The 19,574-nt window shown below is 46.6% G+C and overlaps 1 protein-coding gene across 1 annotated transcript in view; it reads right to left on the bottom strand.

Annotated features, from left to right (window-relative positions):
• The window catches only part of Mroh7 (maestro heat like repeat family member 7), a 35,100-nt gene extending 26,758 nt beyond the window's left edge, over nt 1-8,342 (bottom strand). Inside the window, exons 1-5 of the mRNA XM_048351395.1 lie at nt 7,155-8,342; nt 3,302-3,375; nt 2,762-2,845; nt 1,837-1,916; nt 1,454-1,583 (exon numbers count right to left, since the gene is read on the bottom strand). Of these exons, the coding sequence (XP_048207352.1) occupies nt 1,454-1,583; nt 1,837-1,916; nt 2,762-2,845; nt 3,302-3,375; nt 7,155-8,286 (1,500 nt within the window). The 5' untranslated portion in view covers nt 8,287-8,342. The remainder of the gene's footprint in view (nt 1-1,453; nt 1,584-1,836; nt 1,917-2,761; nt 2,846-3,301; nt 3,376-7,154) is intronic.
• Nucleotides 8,343-19,574: the final 11,232 nt, after the last annotated feature.

Raw genomic sequence — 19,574 nt, 5'->3', positions numbered from 1 at the left:
CAATGAGACTCTTGTCTCCAATTAACCAGAAGAAAACTGGAAGTGGTGCTATGGCTCAAAGCGGTAGAGCTCTAGCCTTGAGCAGAAAACTCAGGGACAGTGCCCAGGCCCTGAGTTCAAGACCCAGTCTCATAGAATTTCCCACTCATACTGGCTTTGAACCTTGATCCTCAGATCGCAGCCTCCTGAGTAGCTAGGATACAAGTATGAGCTACTGGCACCTGGCCACACTGCCTTCTTGGCATTCTCCGCCCCCACCTCCTTGGGGGGCTTGAACTCAGGGCCTGAGCACTGTCCTTGACTTCTTTTTGCTCAAGACTAGCTCTCTACCTCTTGAGCCACAGCGCCACTTCCAGCCTTTTCTGTATATGTGGTGCTGAGGAATGGAACCCATGGGCTCCATGCATGCTAGGCAAGCTCTCTACCATGAAGCCACATTCCCAGCCCCTTCTTGGCATTCTTGCAGTCATTACTCTGCCCACTGGCTCCCACAGGCTGTTCTTTTTGCCTCAAATGCTCATCCATTTGCCACCTTCTTTAATACCTAACTCTTCTTTAAGTTCTTGACTCCAGAATGAATCATGGCTGCTGGCCCTGCCTAGGCCATGCTTCCATTACAGGCTCTTTATATCACTGAATACTGGGGCTGGGTGGGAATATGGCCTAGTGGTAAAGTGCTTGTCTCGAATACATGAAGCCCTGGGTTCTTTTTTTTTTTTTTTTCCCCAGTCCTGGGCCTTGGACTCAGGGCCTGAGCTCAAGGCTAGCACTCTGCCACTTGAGTCACAGCGCCACTTCTGGCCATTTTCTGTATATGTGGGGCTGGGGAATCGAACCCAGGGCTTCAAGTATATGAGGCAAGCGCTCTTGCCACTAGGCCATATCCCCAGCCCAGGCCCTGGGTTCTATTCCTCAGCACCACAAGTGCTGAGGCCAGAAGTGGTGCTGTGGCTCAAGTGGTAGAGTGCTAGCCTTGAGCAAAAAGAAGCCAGGGACAGTGCTCAAGCCCTGAGTTGAAGGCCCAGGACTGGCAACAAAACAAACAAGCACTGAATACTGCCTGGTTGCAGCACTAACCATTGGTACAGTTCTGCATTTATTCATCTGCACAATCTTTTGATAACATTGGTCTCCCCCATCCTTAGCCTCACTTGGAAAGCTACCAGTGTGAGTCTGGTATGGAGTCATACTCAGCTAATTATTTGCTAATAAGGCAAATGAATGAGATGAAATCCTCCTTTAACCACCTTATCCAGCCTCTTTCCTCATCCTGTACCAAGGATCCCCTCTGCCAACTCCTCCCAAGATGACCCCATAGAGTTTTGAAGATGCCTGCCTGGGGCCCTTGCGGTTCGTCTCCCTGATCTCTGCCTGAGGTCCCTGATCTTTCTCTCTCCTGATAGAGGAAAGAGGATGCTCAAGCCTGAGGACCGACCAGGAGGTCTGGGCTTACCTGGATGGCCTCTGCCTTGGCCTCATCTTTCTCCTGCATAGCCTGCACAGAAGGCAGTGAGAATACACTCTGTACGCACGTGTTCACCATCTCTACCCTCTCGCGCACACCCAGGATGGGCTGGGTGTGACTAGGAAGAGAAAAAAAGCAAAGCATGGAGGGAGGGAGGGACCAAGGATGCAGGCAAGGGCAGAAGGCACCTGAGATGGGCCCCAGGGAAGACTGAGGTTAGATCTACGAAGGATGAGGTGGGATGGGACAGCCTAGAAGGGTTTTGCAGGGGGAGAGGGCAATGAATGGGGTAGAGATGAGAAGCATGGAAGAGAGGGGGCATCTGGAGGGAAAGGGGAGAGGGACTGGCACAGGGAGGGAGCTGTGGACACCTCAGCTTGGTCAGAGTCTCCATGGCCTGCCGTCGGACGGAGCTGGAGAGGGAATCCAGCGGTTCCTCCTGGATCTGCCTCTAGACGAGGGGCCATGGAAAGGCCAATGAGGAGGAGGGACTGCTGAGCACCAGAACCAACACTCCCCTCATCACTCAGAGTGGGCCCCACAGACCTTTATCCTAGGTAAAACTCCTCTGTTGACTCAAGCCAGAGCACCAGCTCACTGCCCAGCACCATCCTATACCCCCAGCTTAAACCTATGCACCCTATGCCTATCCCCATGTAGAGAGCTCAGCTAGAATCGTTCCCATAACAGCCTTGTGGTGACTGACACATTCAAACCAAAGAACTGGCCTGAATCCAGAAACACCATCCATGGCTCTCAAAAGCTGTCCAGTTGAATCCTTTAAAACATTCTAATTACTTCTCACCTTTGATTTAGCACCTACACAGAGGAGGTGCTCAATTAGTGCTACTCAAATGAAATTATGAAACATAAGGACTTTTCCTCTATATGGGACATGGAACTAAATCTAACTTTGGAAAGCTCAGTGATTACTGGTGTCCTGCTCATTCTGGTGGGCAGCTGAGCAAAATCATGAGGGAACCCTCTAAAATTGCTTGCCTGGAGTAAATACTGGGCAAAGACTGCATTTTCTAGCAGCACAGGCTTCACTATGGACTAAGCTTTGGGTTGTGTCCTCCCACAAGCCAGAGTCACCAAGCATGATCACATCCACTTGTGAGATGAGAAGATAGAGCTTCCCCATGGGAAATAACTTGCCAAGCTCTCTTGAGCTGCCTCTTATCCTGTCTTCTTCCTGCCTCCCCTCCTCCCAGTCTCACCAATGAGTGGACTCAGATGCTCTACTGCCTTGCCACCCCCAGTGGAACCTCAGTGGGACCCCAGTGGCTCTCGCACCATCATCTTTTTCATTATCATCTTCTTCTCTTCTTCTGCTTCCAGCAAATCTTGGTGCTTCTGGAGTCTGATAATATCATCGACCTTAGGAGCAACAGAAGATAGAACCACATGGGGAGAGCCCCCATGGAATCTAGCCATCCAGGGGAGCACCTATAACACCTGCTAACCACCCACTCCAGCAGACAGGCAAGCCAGCTGGCTCCTCAACCCACCCCTCAGATCCCAGCACTGGCTCAGGAGAAATGACAAGTTTCTACAAGGAGCACTTGGGGTAGGTGAGGATTGGAGAAAAGTCTTAGTGGCAGGGCAGGGAGGAATATCCCAGGAGGCCAGGATTTGGAGAAGTCAATATCAGGGACTGTGAACCCTTCCTCCTTCTCTGGAAGGATGGGACAGAAAGAGTTCTGACATCTTAACCTGAAATCCCACCATTAGCAGCACTTCCTCCGAGCTTTCTGGTACAGATCACTATCTGAGAGGGAATATATTAACCAATATAGTGGCATACCAGCAAAGTAGGTTCGGGGCTAGACATACCAGAGTCATTGGGTTGCCATCTTCTCTCTTCTCTGGCACTTTCATCAGGCACGAGGTCACATCATCCAAGGCTCCTGCATGTCAACAGTGTCAGTGAGGAGAGAAGGGAGTGAAGGATGAGTGCTTAGGGTGCTATAATCTCCCCCTCCCCCACCTGTTCATCCTCACTACCCCAGCAGCCAGAATGAAGTTTGTTTTTTGGTCCAAAATCAGGACTTGAACTCACTATCTAATATTTGCTTTCACTCATTGGTTGGTGCTCTACCCCCAAAACCACTCCTCTGAGACTGTCTTTTAAAAGCACAAATCAGGCATTTGGACTTTTTCCAACCAACCACCTCTCCCCTTGAGGTGTGCTGTTCCTCTTTGGGCAGTTGACTCTTATTTAACTGCTCACCTCATACTTTGAAATGTACTTATGCTTTTCTAATAAGTCCCTCTTTTCAACAATCTTATTCTTCCCGATTCTCTTTGCTTTTCTTTTTCTTTTTTTTTGGGGGGGTGCTAGTACTGGGTTTTGAACTCAGGGCCTTGGGCTCTTCCTTAGCCTTTTCACTCAAGGCTTGTGCTCACTTGAGCTGCAGTTCCACTCCTGGCTTTTTGATGGTTAATTGGAAATAAAAAGTTTCATGGGCTTTCCTTCCCAGGCTGGCTTTGAACAAATATCCTTAGATATTAGCTTCCTGAGTAGCTAGGATTCTAGGCCTAAATTCCAGCCCCTGGCTGCCCATTGTTCTTAGCCTAAAACTATGCAAAGGCAGTGTTGCTGTGTAACTACTCAGCATGTCTGATTCTACTATGAAATCTTGGGGGGATGTTTGACCATCTCTACAACATCCATCCCAAACCTTCATGATACATTCATTCTGTGCAACAGCTGTGCATATGACATAAAGAATTGTCCCAAATGTCTCTTCCCTCCCCCCACCCGCAGCAAAAAAAAGAGATATGAAATAGTTCATGCCTAAAGCCCCTCAGTGGAGCCCCAGTATCATCTGTTATAAGGCCTCATTCTTACCCATCCACTTGGCCACATGGCCACATGGCTACTTCCTCTGATTTATGCTCCTTGCTCTCCCCTGGCTCCCTGGCTCTGGCCACACAGGCCTCCTTCTGGTCCTGGTCAAGATTACCCCATCAAGGGCTGGGGATATAGCCTAGTGGCAAGAGTGCCTGCCTCGGATACACGAGGCCCTAGGTTCGATTCCCCAGCACCACATATACAGAAAATGGCCAGAAGCGGCGCTGTGGCTCAAGTGGCAGAGTGCTAGCCTTGAGCGGGAAGAAGCCAGGAACAGTGCTCAGGCCCTGAGTCCAAGGCCCAGGACTGGCCAAAAAAAAAAAAAAAAAAAAGATTACCCCATCAAGGCCTGGACACAAGTAGTTTCCTTCATTTGGGCCATTCCCGTCATGCCCTGTGGTTCCTCTAGGGTGCCCTCCTTTCGGTCTCTGTTTGCCTGCCTCTCCTGACCTTCACACTAAGTGAGGGCCACTGTGTCCTGCTATGCTATGTTCTGTTCTCTTCTTTCTATAGCTATCCAAATTTTATAGCCAAAGGCTTATTTGTTATAGAAGGTATCGATGTTTTGTCAGCCCCAAATCTCTCACCTTAATGTGGGTGGAAAATGCTTCATCTTTCTGTGGGTGGGGGCTCCCTACTCCAGATAGCTAGGTGAAACTGAATGTGATAAGCCCTGCTCACCCTTCTTCTTCAAATAAGAGTGGGCATGGAGCTCAAACTTGACCCATAAGAGTATCTCATGCCTCCAGGCACAGCAACTGGCCCAGAGATGGACATTTAAGGGAGCAGCTCCAAGAAAATACCCTTTATTTATCCTTGACACCCTGTATTTAAGGGTATCAATGGGACATCAAAGGAGAGCAGATCTCTATCCTTTCAAGGTCAAGGTCACTAAAACCTGAGAGAGCTAGGATTCCATAGTCATCTTGGCTAGAAATGCCAGAGGCTATGGGAGGATGGAGCCAAGAGAAAGTACTGAATACAGCTGGTGCCAAGACCTTGGCATCTAAATTTCATCCTTTACCAAAACCAGCAAGGCTCTTTGGAGAAATAGTTGATTCCAAGGGAAGTTCAGGATGAGCTGAGACATCTGATGCCAGAAAACAAGGGACAGCAATGAGATGTGTCAAAGGGACATGAAGGGGATTCCACTGGTCAAATTCAGGCAAATTTGAGTACAGAGACAAATAGCAATATATTATAGTCCATTGAATAATTAAGGAAACTATAACAGTACACTAATATAAATAGAAGCATGTGACAGTTTGATGAGGAATAAAATACATAGTTTCAAATCACCTTGTTCCACAAGATGTGTATTGTAATGGAGAAATAGTGACTGGGACTGCACAGTGGAGAATTTCCCTAGCAACCATCTTTGTCAGGTGATTCAAAGTGAACATTAGTCATGGAACAAATAAAAATCACCAGGCACAAGACAAGAGGCAATGAGCAAAACTCCCATCTTTCTGTGCTATTCCCTGCAAAGAATACAAGACCCAAAAATCTGCTCATGAGGAAACATCAGATGAGCCCAGACTCAGTCACAGCCCACTAAGCAGCTGGTCCATAACCTTCAAATGCATCAAGGACATGAAAGTCAGGAAAAGGCTGGGGACTGAGGGAGATAGAACAGACTAGATGGAAAATTACTAGAAGGGATTCTGAACTGGATCCTTTGCTACAGAGGACATTGCTGGGAAAACAGGTAATGTGTGAAAGGGGGCTAAGCATTTGATGATAGTTGATTGTCAATATTAATTTCCTGCTATGATTATTATATTTTGTCATTTTTGTAAGAAATATACTAGAATTCAGATGTGATGGACTACTACTGTCCCATGATTTAGAAATCAAAAGGTTTAATACAGTCCTTTTGACTTCTCTCTAAGTCATTTTCTATAATCATTCAAAGACATTTAATCAGTTCCTAACATTAGGATCAGCTGGGAACGTGGCTTAGTGGTAGAGTGCTCAAGTTGCATGCATGAAGCCCTGGTTCAATTCCTCAGTACCATATAAACAGAAAAAGCTGGAAGTGGCGCTGTGGCTCAAGTGGTAGAGTGCTAGCCTTGAGCAAAAGAAACTCAGGGACAGTGCCCAGGCCCTGAGTTCAAACCCCAGTTACTGTCAAAAAAACACAAAACAAAACAAAACAAAAAAACAACCAACGTAGGATCACACTGCTGTAGGTGCACTTAGTAAAAGTAAACTAAGATCTGCATGTGGTGGTGCACACCTGCAATCTCCACTCTCAAGAGGCTGAGGCAGGAGGATAGAGAGATCAAACCAGACTGTGATACAAAGCAAGACCCAACACTCTGATCTAAAGAAAATAGGAAGGGAGGGAGGGAGGGAGGAGGGGGGGGGAGGGAGGGAAGGAAGGAGAAAGGGTGGGAGGAAAGGAAGGGAGGGAGGGAATTCCTGGATATAGGAAGGAACCATAGGCTCCAGACAGGATCCCCCAGGTCCCTGCCCAGGCAAGGGCCTCAAAATCTTAACAGAGATAAGCCTTCAACAGAAGTAAACTGAGCCTGCAGCCTTGCTATTGCACTGGCCAAGCATTAGGCCTAAGGAACCGGGACTGAAATTTACCAGGAAAAAAACAACAACAACCAGATATTCTGAACAGAAGGTAGAACTGATGGATAGACTTAGCTACTTAGCTACAGAATTACAGAGTAGAGGAATCCCCGCCACGCACCCCACCCCCCACCTCCACCCCCGCGTGTTAATGGTTAATGGAATTGAAGCTAGCTCCCTGCTCCCCCACTTTCCCCTACAAATATGAACAGTGGTCTTCCCAGCCATCCTTGCTCTGATCTCGCTCACCCTCTGGGAGGCTGCGGAAGATCATAGGGCTCTCCCTCGCCCCCCAGGGCCCCCCATTCTCCGGGGGCATGGTTCGAATGCTGTTTTCCTCGGAATAATCTTGACTACTCAGGATCAGTGTGGAGGTGTCAGTGATCATGAAGGTGGAGCCCATGCTCATAGTTTCACTTGAGCCCAGGAGTGGGACCATGCATATAGATGGAGAGAGAGTTGAGGTGAGTCCATGGGAGCTAGAGTGCAGGCTGGCACCGTCACTAGAGCCAGGAATCAAGGTGACAGATGAGGCCTGAATGACGGTTGTGTTCACATCGGCTGTGGGCTGGCCATTGGAACCCACGGTGACGATGCCATCAGAGTTTGTGCTGCCGGTTGTACCGACGGCTCCTTTGGAAACAGATCTGGATATGATATGTGGCATCATAGTGATGGTCTGACTCGTCTCTGGGATTAGGGTCCCAGGTGCATCTGGAGCTACATTTAGGTTCAGCTTGGAGATATTTCTGGAGCTCCCGTGGAGCAGTTGATTGGAGCCATGATCCTGAGCAGTACTGGAGGCTGGAAGGAGAACCTGCGAGCCCAGCCTGGAAACACAGGGGCCCAGCTCTTCTTTTGATTGGGGCCTTACAAATGGGTTTGATTCTGGCCTGGAAGGATTAGAGTTACTCTGACCCAAACCAAAAATCTTGTTTGAGGCCAAATTGAAGGCTTCCTCAGTGTTTGGCCGAGACAGGTTTTCCAGGCTCAGACTGGTGGCCTCAGAAGACGCAGGACTCAGTACAGGTCTTGAAGCTGGATGGAGGGTTCTCTGTGGGTCAAGCTTGGAGGTGTGATTCGAATTCCAGTCCACAGTTTCCACAGAGCAGCACCTGGTCATCTGGAGGGAGACTGGATCTGAGATTCCATTGTCACAAGGTCTGGGGGTGTTATCAGACTCCCAGCCAGGGGCCTCCTCTGAAGCTGGATGAAGGTCTGGAACATGGGCCAAGCCAGGACTTGGGATAGGAACCAGGGGTACATCTGGGTTGGGCCCAAGGATGGTGCCAGAACCCAACCCTGAAGCTTCACAGCTGAGAGGTGGTGTCACTGTTGAGTTTTCAGGGAGGATCGGACTAGCCCCTGAACTCACAGCCATGACCGGTGTGAAGGTCTCTCAATGCCACTGCCTCTTCTTTCTAATAGTCAACTTTTGGGCTCCCTGGAGAGAGAAAGAGAGAGAGAGAGAGAGAGAGAGAGAGAGAGAGAGAGAGAGAGAGAGAGAGAGAGAGAGAGAGAGCATGCACCTGTTAGAAACTTTCTCATCCCCATAGTCTTTAAATAAGTACTTCTTGTGCAAAAAAAAAAGAAAGAAAAGAAAAAAAGAACTTCTTGGGCTGGGAATGTGGCTTAGTGATAGAGTACTTGCCTACTATGTGTGAAGCCCTGGGTTCAATTCCTCAGTACCACGTAAACAGAAAAATCTGGAAGTAGCTCTGTGGTTCAAGTATTACAGTGCTAAGCTTGAGCAAAAGAAGCTCAGGGACAATGCCCAGACCCTGAGTTCAAGCCCCAGGACTAGTTAAAAAAAAACCTGCTATTACTTAGAGTGTGTACTTGGTGACCATTGTAAGGTGACTGAACTTTCCAGTCCCATCACGCTCCTGTCTTGGTTTCAGTTGTATCCAGGGAATTTTCTTCTCTCACCACACCCTGCTTACCTTCATTCATCATCCCAAACAAATGCAATGCCCTTGGCTTGGGGCCTCTCCAACTCTTTCACCACCACCCCTACCCATCCTAGCAAACCACCCTTCTTCACTCCCATGATGCACTAAGGGGCCTGGCCCTTGCTGAAGATGGGTACTGGGAGTCGAGAACCGTCGATGTTGTGAGTGCCAGTGGCTCTCTCACACCTGTAATCCTACCTACTCAGGAGGCTGAGATCTGAGGATTACAGTCCCAAGCCAGACTGAGAAGGAAAATCTGCAAGATTCTTTTCTCCAATTAACCACAAGAAAGAAAGAAAGAAAGAAAGAAAGAAAGAAAGAAAGAAAGAAAGAAAGAAAGAAAGAAAGAAAGAAAGAGAGAGAGAGAGGCAAGAAGGAAAAAAGAGGGGGGGAATTCATGCATATATGAAGGAGGCATGGGCTTCAGATAGGACCCCCACCCCCAGGTCCTTGCCCAGGCAAGGGCCTCAAAAAAAAAAAAAAAAAGAACAAGTCAGACGTGAGGCTCATATGATAAGAGCATGGGCCTTGAGTGAAATAGCTAAGGGACAGCATCCAGCCTCTGAGTTCAAGCCCCATTACTAGAACCAACCAACCAAAAAAGAAAAGAAAAAAAATAGTGTGGGAGGGGGTTGGGGAACCTGTAGATATCTCCAGCTCTGAGTGCATCTGCAAGACATAGGTGGACAAATGAGGAAACTCTCCCATTTTAAGGTAGAAGGAGCCTCCTTATAGTTACTCTACTTTCAACTAGCTATATGTGACTTAGTGATCTAAGTTCACCAACAAGATCTCTAAGACTTGAGACTTGGAATGTTCTAGGCCAGAGACAACCCTTTAAGTTATCAGAACTACTCTGCAAATGGTCACAGGACCGACTTCTCAAAGCCACCTCGGCAGATCTGCTTGTGGCCCCTCACAGTTGACTGATTCTGCATGAAGCAGGCTGCTGCATGCTGGAGAGCACAAAGCAGCCATCCAAACAGAGCCTACCTTGTCCAGTCATCTGTGTGTGGGTGAAGTCCCCAGCCTTCCAGCACCACCCAAGTTACCATCCCTGCAGGGATCCTAGAAACAACTCACCTGGATGTGTGATGTTCCTAAGCATTTGCAGGCCCCTGGGAGAAGATGCAGAAGGAATCGCATCAGATGAGTGGCTTCTTCAACACCCACTGTGCAGCCTACAAGCCAGATGTGCACATCTGCTAAGCAGCTGCCCACTACGTGCACACACCCACAGTGGGAGTTACGCATCATTGCCCCTTTATGTACATGAGGAGTAAAGGTCAATTGGAGGGCTGGGAATATGGCCTAGTGGCAAGAGTGTTTGCCTCGTATACATGAAGCCCTGGGTTCGATTCCCAAGCACCACATATGTAGAAGTGGCCCTGTGGCTCAAGTGGCAGAGTGCTAGCCTTGAGCAAAAAGAAGCCAGGGACAGTGCTCAGGCCCTGAGTCCAAGGCCCAAAGCTTAGCAGAACCTAAAAGGTTCTTCTAGCTGGGCACCAGTGGCTCAAGCCTGTAAGCCTAGCTAATCAGGAGTCTGAGATAAGAAGATCTCAGCCAGTCCAGGCAGGAAAGTCCATGAAACTTGTACCTCCAATTAACCAGAAAAAAGCTATAAATGGAACTGTGGCTCAAGTAGTAGAGTGCTAGCCTTGAGCAAAAAAAGCTAAGGGCCCCAGCAGTGAGTTCAAGCACAAAAACATAAGTAATTATAAAAGGCCCTTTTTTGCCTGGCCTTAGTCCCCTTTCACTCTCTAGCCCCTTTCTGTATTCCCTTTCCCTCTGAGGTCTGGGCCAGGCACCCTCCCCATCTTAGGCCTGCAGCTTCACCTTCAACCTGTAAGTTCTCAGGGCCCCTTGCTCACTTCCCCTTCCCTAGACACAATACTTTGCTTCCTACTAGACAAGCAGATCCCCAAGAGCTGGGACTGACTGCCTCTGACCTGTTCTCTGCCAGCCTCTAAAGTCTACCATAGTACCAGGCACACAGCAAACACCAACAGATATATATATATATATATATATATATATATATATATATATATATATATATTTATATATATTTATATATATTTATTTATATATATATATATATATATATTTTTTTTTTTTTTTGCCAGTCCTGGGCCTTGGGCTCAGGGCCTGAGCACTGTCCCTGGCTTCTTTTTGCTCAAGGCTAGCACTTTGCCACTTGAGCCACAGCGCCACTTCTGGCTGTTTTCCATATATATGGTACTGAGGAATTGAACCCAGGGCTTCATGTATACGAGACAAGCTTTTTTTGCCACTAGGCCATATTCCCAGCCCCCAACAGATATTTGGGAGTATTATTGTACTCTTTATCTCTTTATTGGTTATCTAGTTTTTCATTGGCTCATTTCCTCACTCATTCATTTGCTATTCACTCATATGCTAGCTCATTCACTGCATCACTGGTGTATTCCACTGACGTTATTGTGCCTCTCGTGTGTGTGTGTGTGTGTGTGTGTGTGTGTGTGTGTGTATGCTGGTCCTGGAGCTTGAACTCAGGACCTTTGAGCTGTCTCTAAGCATTTTTGCTAAAGACTAACCATCTAACACTTGAGCCACAGCTCCACTTCCAGCTTTTTTTGTGATTTATTGGAGGTAAGAGTCTCATAGACTTTCCTATCCAGGCTGGCTTTCAGATCTCAGCCTCCTGAATACCTAAGATTATAGGCACAACCCACCAGTGTCTGGCCCCTCTGCCTTCTTTCACCTAGTCTGTGGTATTCTTCCATAGTATTTCTTCTCTCTTTCCCATCCCACCTCCTCAATCCAATACCTCTACCCACCACACCCATTCAATAGCGGCTACTCAGTTGTCACCCGTGATTCACGCCTGTAATCTTAGCTACACAGGAGGCTATGTTTAAGCCAGCTCCCAACAAACTATTTTCCAGCACCACAAAGATATTCCTTTAAAACTGCCTGAAATTTGGGCCATAAGGGTAGCTCAAGTGGTAGAGCATCTGCTAAGCAAGCAAAGGCCCCGAGTTCAAGCTCCAAAACTGTCAAGAAAACATTAAAAAAGGTGAAAATATAAAAATACATCTATGTATATAACTTTTCAAATAAAAAGAACATTTATCATAAAAATATTTAAATGATGAAACCTCATAGTAAATGGAAAAAAAATCCAAATGAAGAGATAGAAGTTACTTAAAAATAATGAAGTTGAGCAGAAAGTTTCTTTTTTATCTTCATATTTTATTGTGGTTTTGAGATAGTCTCCCTATGTCAGTTAGGCTGGACTTGTAAGCAGAAAGTCCTTTGGTTTATTGGTATGTTTTGCCAGTCCTGGAGCTTGAACTCAGGGCAGAGGTGCTGTCCTTGAGCCTCTTTGTGCTCAAGGTTAGCACTCTACCACTTGAGCCACAGCGCCACTTCTGGCTTTTTCTGAGTAGTTTGTTGGAGATAAGAGTCTCACAGACTTTTTTGCCCAGGCTAGCTTCAAACCACGATCTTCAGATCTCAGCCTCCTGAGTAGCCAGGAGTACAGGTATGAGCCACCAGCACCTGGCTAACAGAAAGCTTTTATGTATGTGCCAGTACCAGAGCTTGCATTCAGGGCCTCATGCTCTCACCTGGCTTTCTTGCTCATGGCTGTCACTCTACCACTTGACTGGCATTTTGCTGATTAGTTGGAGATAAGAGTCTCTTCTCAGACTGGCTTCTAACCATGATCCTCATATCTCAGCCTTCTGTGTAACTACAGGTATGAGCCACCTGTATTCCCACATAAAGTGATTTTTTTGCCAGTCCTGGGGCTTGAACTCAGGGCCTGGGCACTGTCCCTAGCCTCTCTATGCTCCAGGCTAGCACTTTACCACTTGAGCAACAGCACCATTTCTGGCCTTTTCTGTTTATCTGGTACTGATTACGTGAACCTATGGCAAGCATTCTACCACTAAGCCACATTCCCAGTCCCATATAAAGTGATTTTTTTTTAAGTACCCAGGCAAGTGGCCAAAGTGGAATTCAAACCAGATCTTCTCAACTTATTGTTGCCTACAGTACACATATTCCCAGGGTATGAATCACCCATTCCTAGGTCCCTATTCTGAAGAAAAAGCTCAGCTAAACAGGCAACAATTGCAAAAACAACACAAAACTCCAGGGGTTTGAAGTTAAACAAATATGAACTGGAAAGTTATTCTGCCTGTAACAGGAACATACATCTAAATATGCTCATAACTATAGTTTTAGCTCAATAACCAACCAGGATGCTATTAGCAACACAAGTTTTAAAAAGACAACTTTTCCTCCATTCTTTCCTGCTCTCCTGTATCTCTTCTTCCTACTCCACCCTATTCCTCAAGTGAAGGAATTCAAGAATTTCTTTACAGCTCTTGGCAAGGTCAACACATTCCTTAAGGTGCTGACCACCCTAAGGAGTGACATCAAGGGACATCAAGACAGAAAGGAATGCAGCTGTGGAGATTCAGGCCCAAAGCCACCATCCAGCCTGCAGTCAAGCCCGCACACCTGGTTTTCTATAAAACCACCCTTCAACCCGCCACCCTATAGGACAGTGCTTCTTTCTGAAGTCTTCATCTTGCCTGGCAGAAGAAGAAACCTTTATTTCCTTTTCTCCAAGATCCTGACCACATTATTTGTGAGTTGGCATTACGTTCATGTGGCAGAATTTCTGGTCACAGGCCTTTTACCATGTGATCTTGGCCTCTCCACTCCCAGCAGACATTTTAACACTAAGAAAGGGAGAATTCCCATAAGGTGATGCTCACAGTCCTAGCTCACACAGTAGGCCCTCCAAAATTGTCCATCCTCACCTTGTCCCTCTGGGAAAGGGGGCAGGGGAAGGACAATCTGGTTCCCTAGCCTCTGCCTTCTTCCTTCCTTCCTTCCTTCCTTCTTCCTTCATTCCTTCCTTATTCCTTCCTTCCTTACTTTCTTCCTTCCTTCCTTCATTTCCTTCCTTCCTTCCTACCTTCCTTCTTCTTTCTTCTACTTACCTATTTATTTTTGTGCCTGTACTGGGGTTTGAACTCAGGGCCTGGGTACTTAGCTTTTCTTCTCAAGGCTGATACTCTACCACTTCAACTATAGCTCCACTTCTGGCTCTTTGGTGTTTAATTGGAGCTAAGAATCTCATAGATTTTCACTGGCTTTCACCCATGATCCTCAGATCTCAGCTTTCTGAGTAGCTAGAATTGCAGGTGTGAGTCATCAGTGCCTGGCTCCTCTGCTTTCATTCCATGTTATTCTTTCTCTGGAATTTCTCTCCCTCTCCCTTCCCTTCCTCCCCCTCCCACAGTCCTATCCACCATACTCTCAAGACTCAATAGCCTCAACTTTCTCTGTGAGCTGCCTACCTGAAAGGTCAATGTGTTACCTCTCCCTAGGACATCCACATGCTAACCGAAAATTCTGTTTTAATCCAAAGGTATGACATTCTAACTGAAATTACAGCCAGAGGGGGAGGTTTGTACCCAGGGGGTGGGGATCAATGTGGAAACTGCCTATGGAGGCTGTAGAGACTGACCCCACCCCTGGGACTTTGCCAGAGCCACCCCTCAACTTACTTACCTAGGGCTCCTCTCAGCCCAGGCTCAGGCTATGGTCTTTATGAGGTCATCATGATCTGGAAGTCCCACAGCCAATAAGGCCTCTGCTTCTCCCAACTCAGAAGGAAGAAGTAGAGAAGGGGTCTTCTCAAAGAAAGCTCTACCTTCAGACCCTACAACTGCCTGGGAAATACCTCATTTAAATGAAGATCAAGCCAAGAGCTAGAGTTACAGATGTGAGCCTGTAACCCTAACTACTCATAAGGCTGAGATCCGAAGCCTGTGGTTATAAGTCATCCTAGGCAAAACAGTCTGTGAAACTCTTATCTCCAATTAACCACCACAAAGCCAGAACGTGGCGGCATGGCTCAAGCGGTAGAGCACTACCCTTCAACCAGAAAGCTAAGCCAGAGTGGAAAGCCCAGAGTTCAAGCCATAGTACACACACATACCACCACCATCGCATTCCTCACCTGGCATTCAAGATCCCCCATAAAAACTCCTCACTGTATGACTTTACCCTGTCTTGGGGTGACAGTACATTGGAACCCAATGGTCTGTGATGAAACTGAGACTCAGAAAAAATACTAGCTCAAGACCAAGAGCACCAAAGTCTGCCTGTGTAGCAAGTCCTTGATCTTTTCCCTACTCCACCCTGCCTCCTCACCCAGGTACTGATAACAGAGCAGGGCAGGCTGGGGAGAAGGTGACCTTAATTCTGCTGGAAGGAAATGAGGGCCCACTAGCTATCTAAAGATGAGCAATAGCTAAGATAATTAAGATTACAGTGACTAGCTAGGGAAACTACACAGGTACCATTTACTAAATGATAGTGGAGTTGTCTGTGAAATTATACTCATCTTCATATCGGATATTCACATAACTTGTTTTGATACACGCTCCCCAGAAACCAGCCTCATCGAACTGCCTCTTCTCCGCTCAGTACCTGTCAGCATGCCAACAGTGGCCTTACAGGTGCAGCTGATGATTGGCAGGCATTCTTTTTGTTGTTTTTGTTCTGGTACAGGGGCTTGAACTCAGGCCCTGGGTACTGTTCCTTCACTTTTCCTGTTCAAGTCTGGCACTCTACCACTGAAGCCACAGCTCCATTTCCAGCTTTTTGGTGATTTATCAGATAAGAGACTCACAGATTTTTCCTTCTCAGGCTGGGCATCCTCAGATCTCTTGATTATAAGTATGTGCCACTGGCACCCAGCCTGGCAGGCCTTCTTGAATTCCTTCCCATTCACCCTTTTGACCTTCCAGCTCCTGCCCAAACCCAGAACCTGCACCTTGGGCTCTGTTCTGCTGTTTCAACGGGACTTGTTACCCAGAATTCCACCACTATCTGCTCCTTCTGAGCAACCTACAAACATAACTGTTTTCTCTCCCAGCCAAAAAATACAAATAAAAAAAAAATCTTTCTTCCCTGAGTAGCTCCTTGCAGGAAGTTCTGTCATTTCCAGAACAAGCCTGAATACTGTCTCCTGCAGGTCTTTCCATTTCCCTCCAAACCTCCCCTGTTCCTCTAACCTCGCTTCTTAGTCCTCACGCAGTTCCTCCAACATGCAGAAGCTGTATCTGTATTAAAAATACTGCAGGCGGTTCACTCTTGGCTGACTGACTGTGGAGAGATGGGATGTTGTAGGTCAAGAGCCAAAATTATCTTGGGCTATTTTTAGACATCACCACTACCCTCTCCCCTGCCCCCCCCCCACTAGGAATTAAACCCAGTGCTAAATAAGCACTGTACCAGTGAGCTAACATCCCCCAGACCTTTTTTATTTTATTTTTGAGACAAGATATATCTAGGTTTCCCAAGTGGGCTTCACATTTTTAGTTCTTGTGCTTCAGCCTATGAGTGCTGGGATTATAGGTGTGGGCCATCACGCTCAGCTTTTAGCTCCCACCCTTTTATTTTGCAGCCCAGAGTGTGGAAGACAAGGCCTCAAGTTTGCTAGTCAAGTACTCCTACCACTTGAGCCCTACTTAGGCCTTTTGTTTGTTTATAAGGTCTTACTAACTTTGCCTACTAGCCTCAGGATCCTGATCCTCCTCTTTCTGCTTCCAGAGTAGCTGGGATTAAAGGTGTACAGCACCACACCTGGCTTTGTCCCCTTCACTTGATAGTTTTGTTTTTTTTTAATTTGGTTGTTTGTAAGTATTGGAACTTGAACTCAGGGGCCTAATGCTTGCTATACTTGCTTGCTCACAGCTGGTACTCTAGCACTTGAGCAAAGACTTCAGTTCATCTTTTTACTAGTTAATTGGAGATGGAGTCTGGCGGGCTTTTCTGCCCCAGTTGACTTCGAACTGAGATCCTCTAGATCTCCATCTCCAGAGTAGATAGGATTATAGCTATGAGCCACACCTGGGAGCTTTACTCCCTCTTAGCTTTCATAAAACTCTTAGAATACATACTAAGCTTGGCACATCTAACCTCTACCACCCCTAAATCTACAAATGGGATAAAGACATTATCTAGATTAGTCAGGCACAGTGGTTGTAACCCTAGTATTTAGGAGGTGGAGAAGAATCAGAAGTTTGTGCTAATTAGTGAGATCCTATCTCAAACAAACAAACAAACCAGTCTTTCCAGGCTCCACCTTGCCAATAATCCTAGTTATTTAGCAAGCTGAGATCTGAGGATCTAAGTTCAAAGCCAGTCAGGACAGAAAAGTCAGTAAGACTCTTTTATCCAATTAACTTATACCCAATTAACCCCTGCCTCCCTGCCCACCCCATTTCTTGCCCCCATCTGGGTAGTTTTTTATTTGTATGGTTGATTTTTGTGTGTGTGATTTTTTTTTTGGTCAGTCGTGGGACTTGAACTCAGGGTCTAAGCACTGTTCCTGACTTCTTTTTGTTCAAGGCTAGTCACTCTACCACTTGAGCCACAGCGCCACTTCTGACTTTTTCTATATATGTGGTGCTGAGGAATTGAACCCAGGGCTTCAGGTATACAAGGCAAACACTCCACCACTAGGCCATATTCCCAGCCCTGATTTGGGTTTTATTTTTTAGAGAAGACTGCTTTGTAGCCCAAGCTGGCCTTGAACTTGAGGTCTCCTGTTTTAGCTTTTACTGAAGCATCATGTGCCTGCAGCAAATTGCACAGCCCATGTCAAGCCTGATGAATTCTCATTGAGAAAGTACAAATGTCAAAATATTACCAGGACCCTCAAAGCTTTCTTTGTCATCCTTCAGTCACTACCTCCAGGAAAGCACTACCCTGAGTTCCATCACCATACTTCAGATTTACCTGTTTGGGCACTAGATGTGAATGGAACCATATAGCACAGCTTAGCGCACGCTCTTCTTCTGACTTATGTAGGTCAATATTAGTGAGAGGTGATATATTTTATACCTGGTAGCTGTTCCAGGTTGGCTTCAGCTCATTTCTTCCTTCTATTTCTTGCTCTCTTTCCAGAGGCTTTGGACAGTGTTTTTTGGTTTTTGTCAGTCATGAGGTTTGAACTCTGGGCCTGGACGCTGCCCCTGAGCTCTTCAGCTCAAGGCTAGCTCTCTACCACTTTGAGCCACAGTGTTACTTCCAGTTTTCTGGTAGTTAGTTGGAGATATAAGTCTCATGGACTCTCCTGCCCAGCTGGCTTTGAACCGTGATCCTCAGATCTCAGCCTTTTGAGTAGCTAGGATTGCAGGTGTGAGCCACCAGCATCTGGTTGGTTTTGAATTTTGTCCAGAGTGCAGAACTGTTAGCAGAGGGAGAGTTGGTACCAAAGCACCTCCTTTCACATACTTTGTGTCATCTGCTTCCTTTTGAGTCCATGAACTTGTCTTTCTTCTCTATCTCCTTCTTCTTCCTATTGGCTTGAAGTTACATGTGCATCTATGTCTAGTCTTCAGGGTTATTCTAGCCTTTTTTTTCTTTTTTTTTTTTTTTTGACACAGGGTCTTTTGTGTAACCTCCAACTCACAATCCTTCTGCCTCATCTGCCATTACATCTACTTTAGTCATTTTTAACTGTTGTACTTCAGTTAGCAAATTCTAAAATTAATGTCATTATTTTCATTTTTATTTTATTTTATTTATTTATTTTTTTGGCCAGTCCTGGGCCTTGGACTCAGGGCCTGAGCACTGTCCCTGGCTTCTTCCCGCTCAAGGCTAGCACTCCGCCACTTGAGCCACAGCGCCGCTTCTGGCCGTTTTCTGTATATGTGGTGCTGGGGAATCAAACCTAGGGCCTCGTGTATCCGAGGCAGGCACTCTTGCCACTAGGCCATATCCCCAGCCCCTATTTTCATTTTTTAAAAAAGCCAGGTGCTGGTGGCTCACACCTGTAAATCCTAGCTACTCAGGAGGCTGAGACCTGAGGATCACAGTTGGAAGCCGGATAGGCAGAAAAGTCCCTGTGAGACTGTTAGCTCCAATTAACCACTCAAAAACCAGAAGTGGAACTGTGGCTCAAAGTGGTAGAGTGCTAGTCTTGAGCAAAAGAGCTCAAGGACAGCGCCCAGATCCTGAGTCTAAGATCCACAACCTTAAAACAAAAAAAAAAGGCGGTGGGGGGGGGGAAGGAAGGAAGGAAGGTAGGTAGGTAGAGTGCTTGCCTAGCATGCACAAAGCCCTGGGTTCAATTCCTAAATACCATATAAACAAAAACAAAAAGGAAAAGAAAACTGGAAGTGGTACTGTGGCTCAAGTGGGAGAATGCTAGCCTTGAGAAAAAAAAAAAAAACAAGAAAAAACCCTCAGGGAGAGTGTTCAGGCTCTGAGTTCAAGCCCAGGACTGGCAAAAAACAAACAAAAAAACCTTCATTCTTGAAAAAATCTTCATTCTTGAAAAATATTGATGTATTAGTGTGCTGAGCAAGTGTCTATAAGCTGGATTCTGGATTCTGGAACACTGAATCCTTTTTCTAACTGCAAGGATTCGAGCTTCATTTCCCTGCACTATAATGAGATTCTCTGGGGGAGAAGGAAGGCCCACAACAGTTGGAGAGAAGGACAGTAATCTGTCTCCCACAGTTATGGGGCCCCCCAGGGGCCTGGGGCTCTCTATCAGGGAAGATGTAGGCACAGCTGCTTCACATCTGCAACATGGAGCCTCCTGAGCACCCTAGTTTCTCCTCCCCTGTGACATATCAAAGGGCAGGGATGGTGGGGGGCAGGGGGACTATCAAGGCAGCCCAGTAACAGGGCC

The sequence above is a fragment of the Perognathus longimembris genome, chromosome 7, assembly GCF_023159225.1.
Source record: "Perognathus longimembris pacificus isolate PPM17 chromosome 7, ASM2315922v1, whole genome shotgun sequence".
Classification (NCBI taxonomy): Eukaryota; Metazoa; Chordata; class Mammalia; order Rodentia; family Heteromyidae; genus Perognathus; species Perognathus longimembris.
The sequence above is the reverse complement of the archived record's forward strand: the minus strand, read 5'-3'. Positions and strand labels throughout refer to the sequence as shown.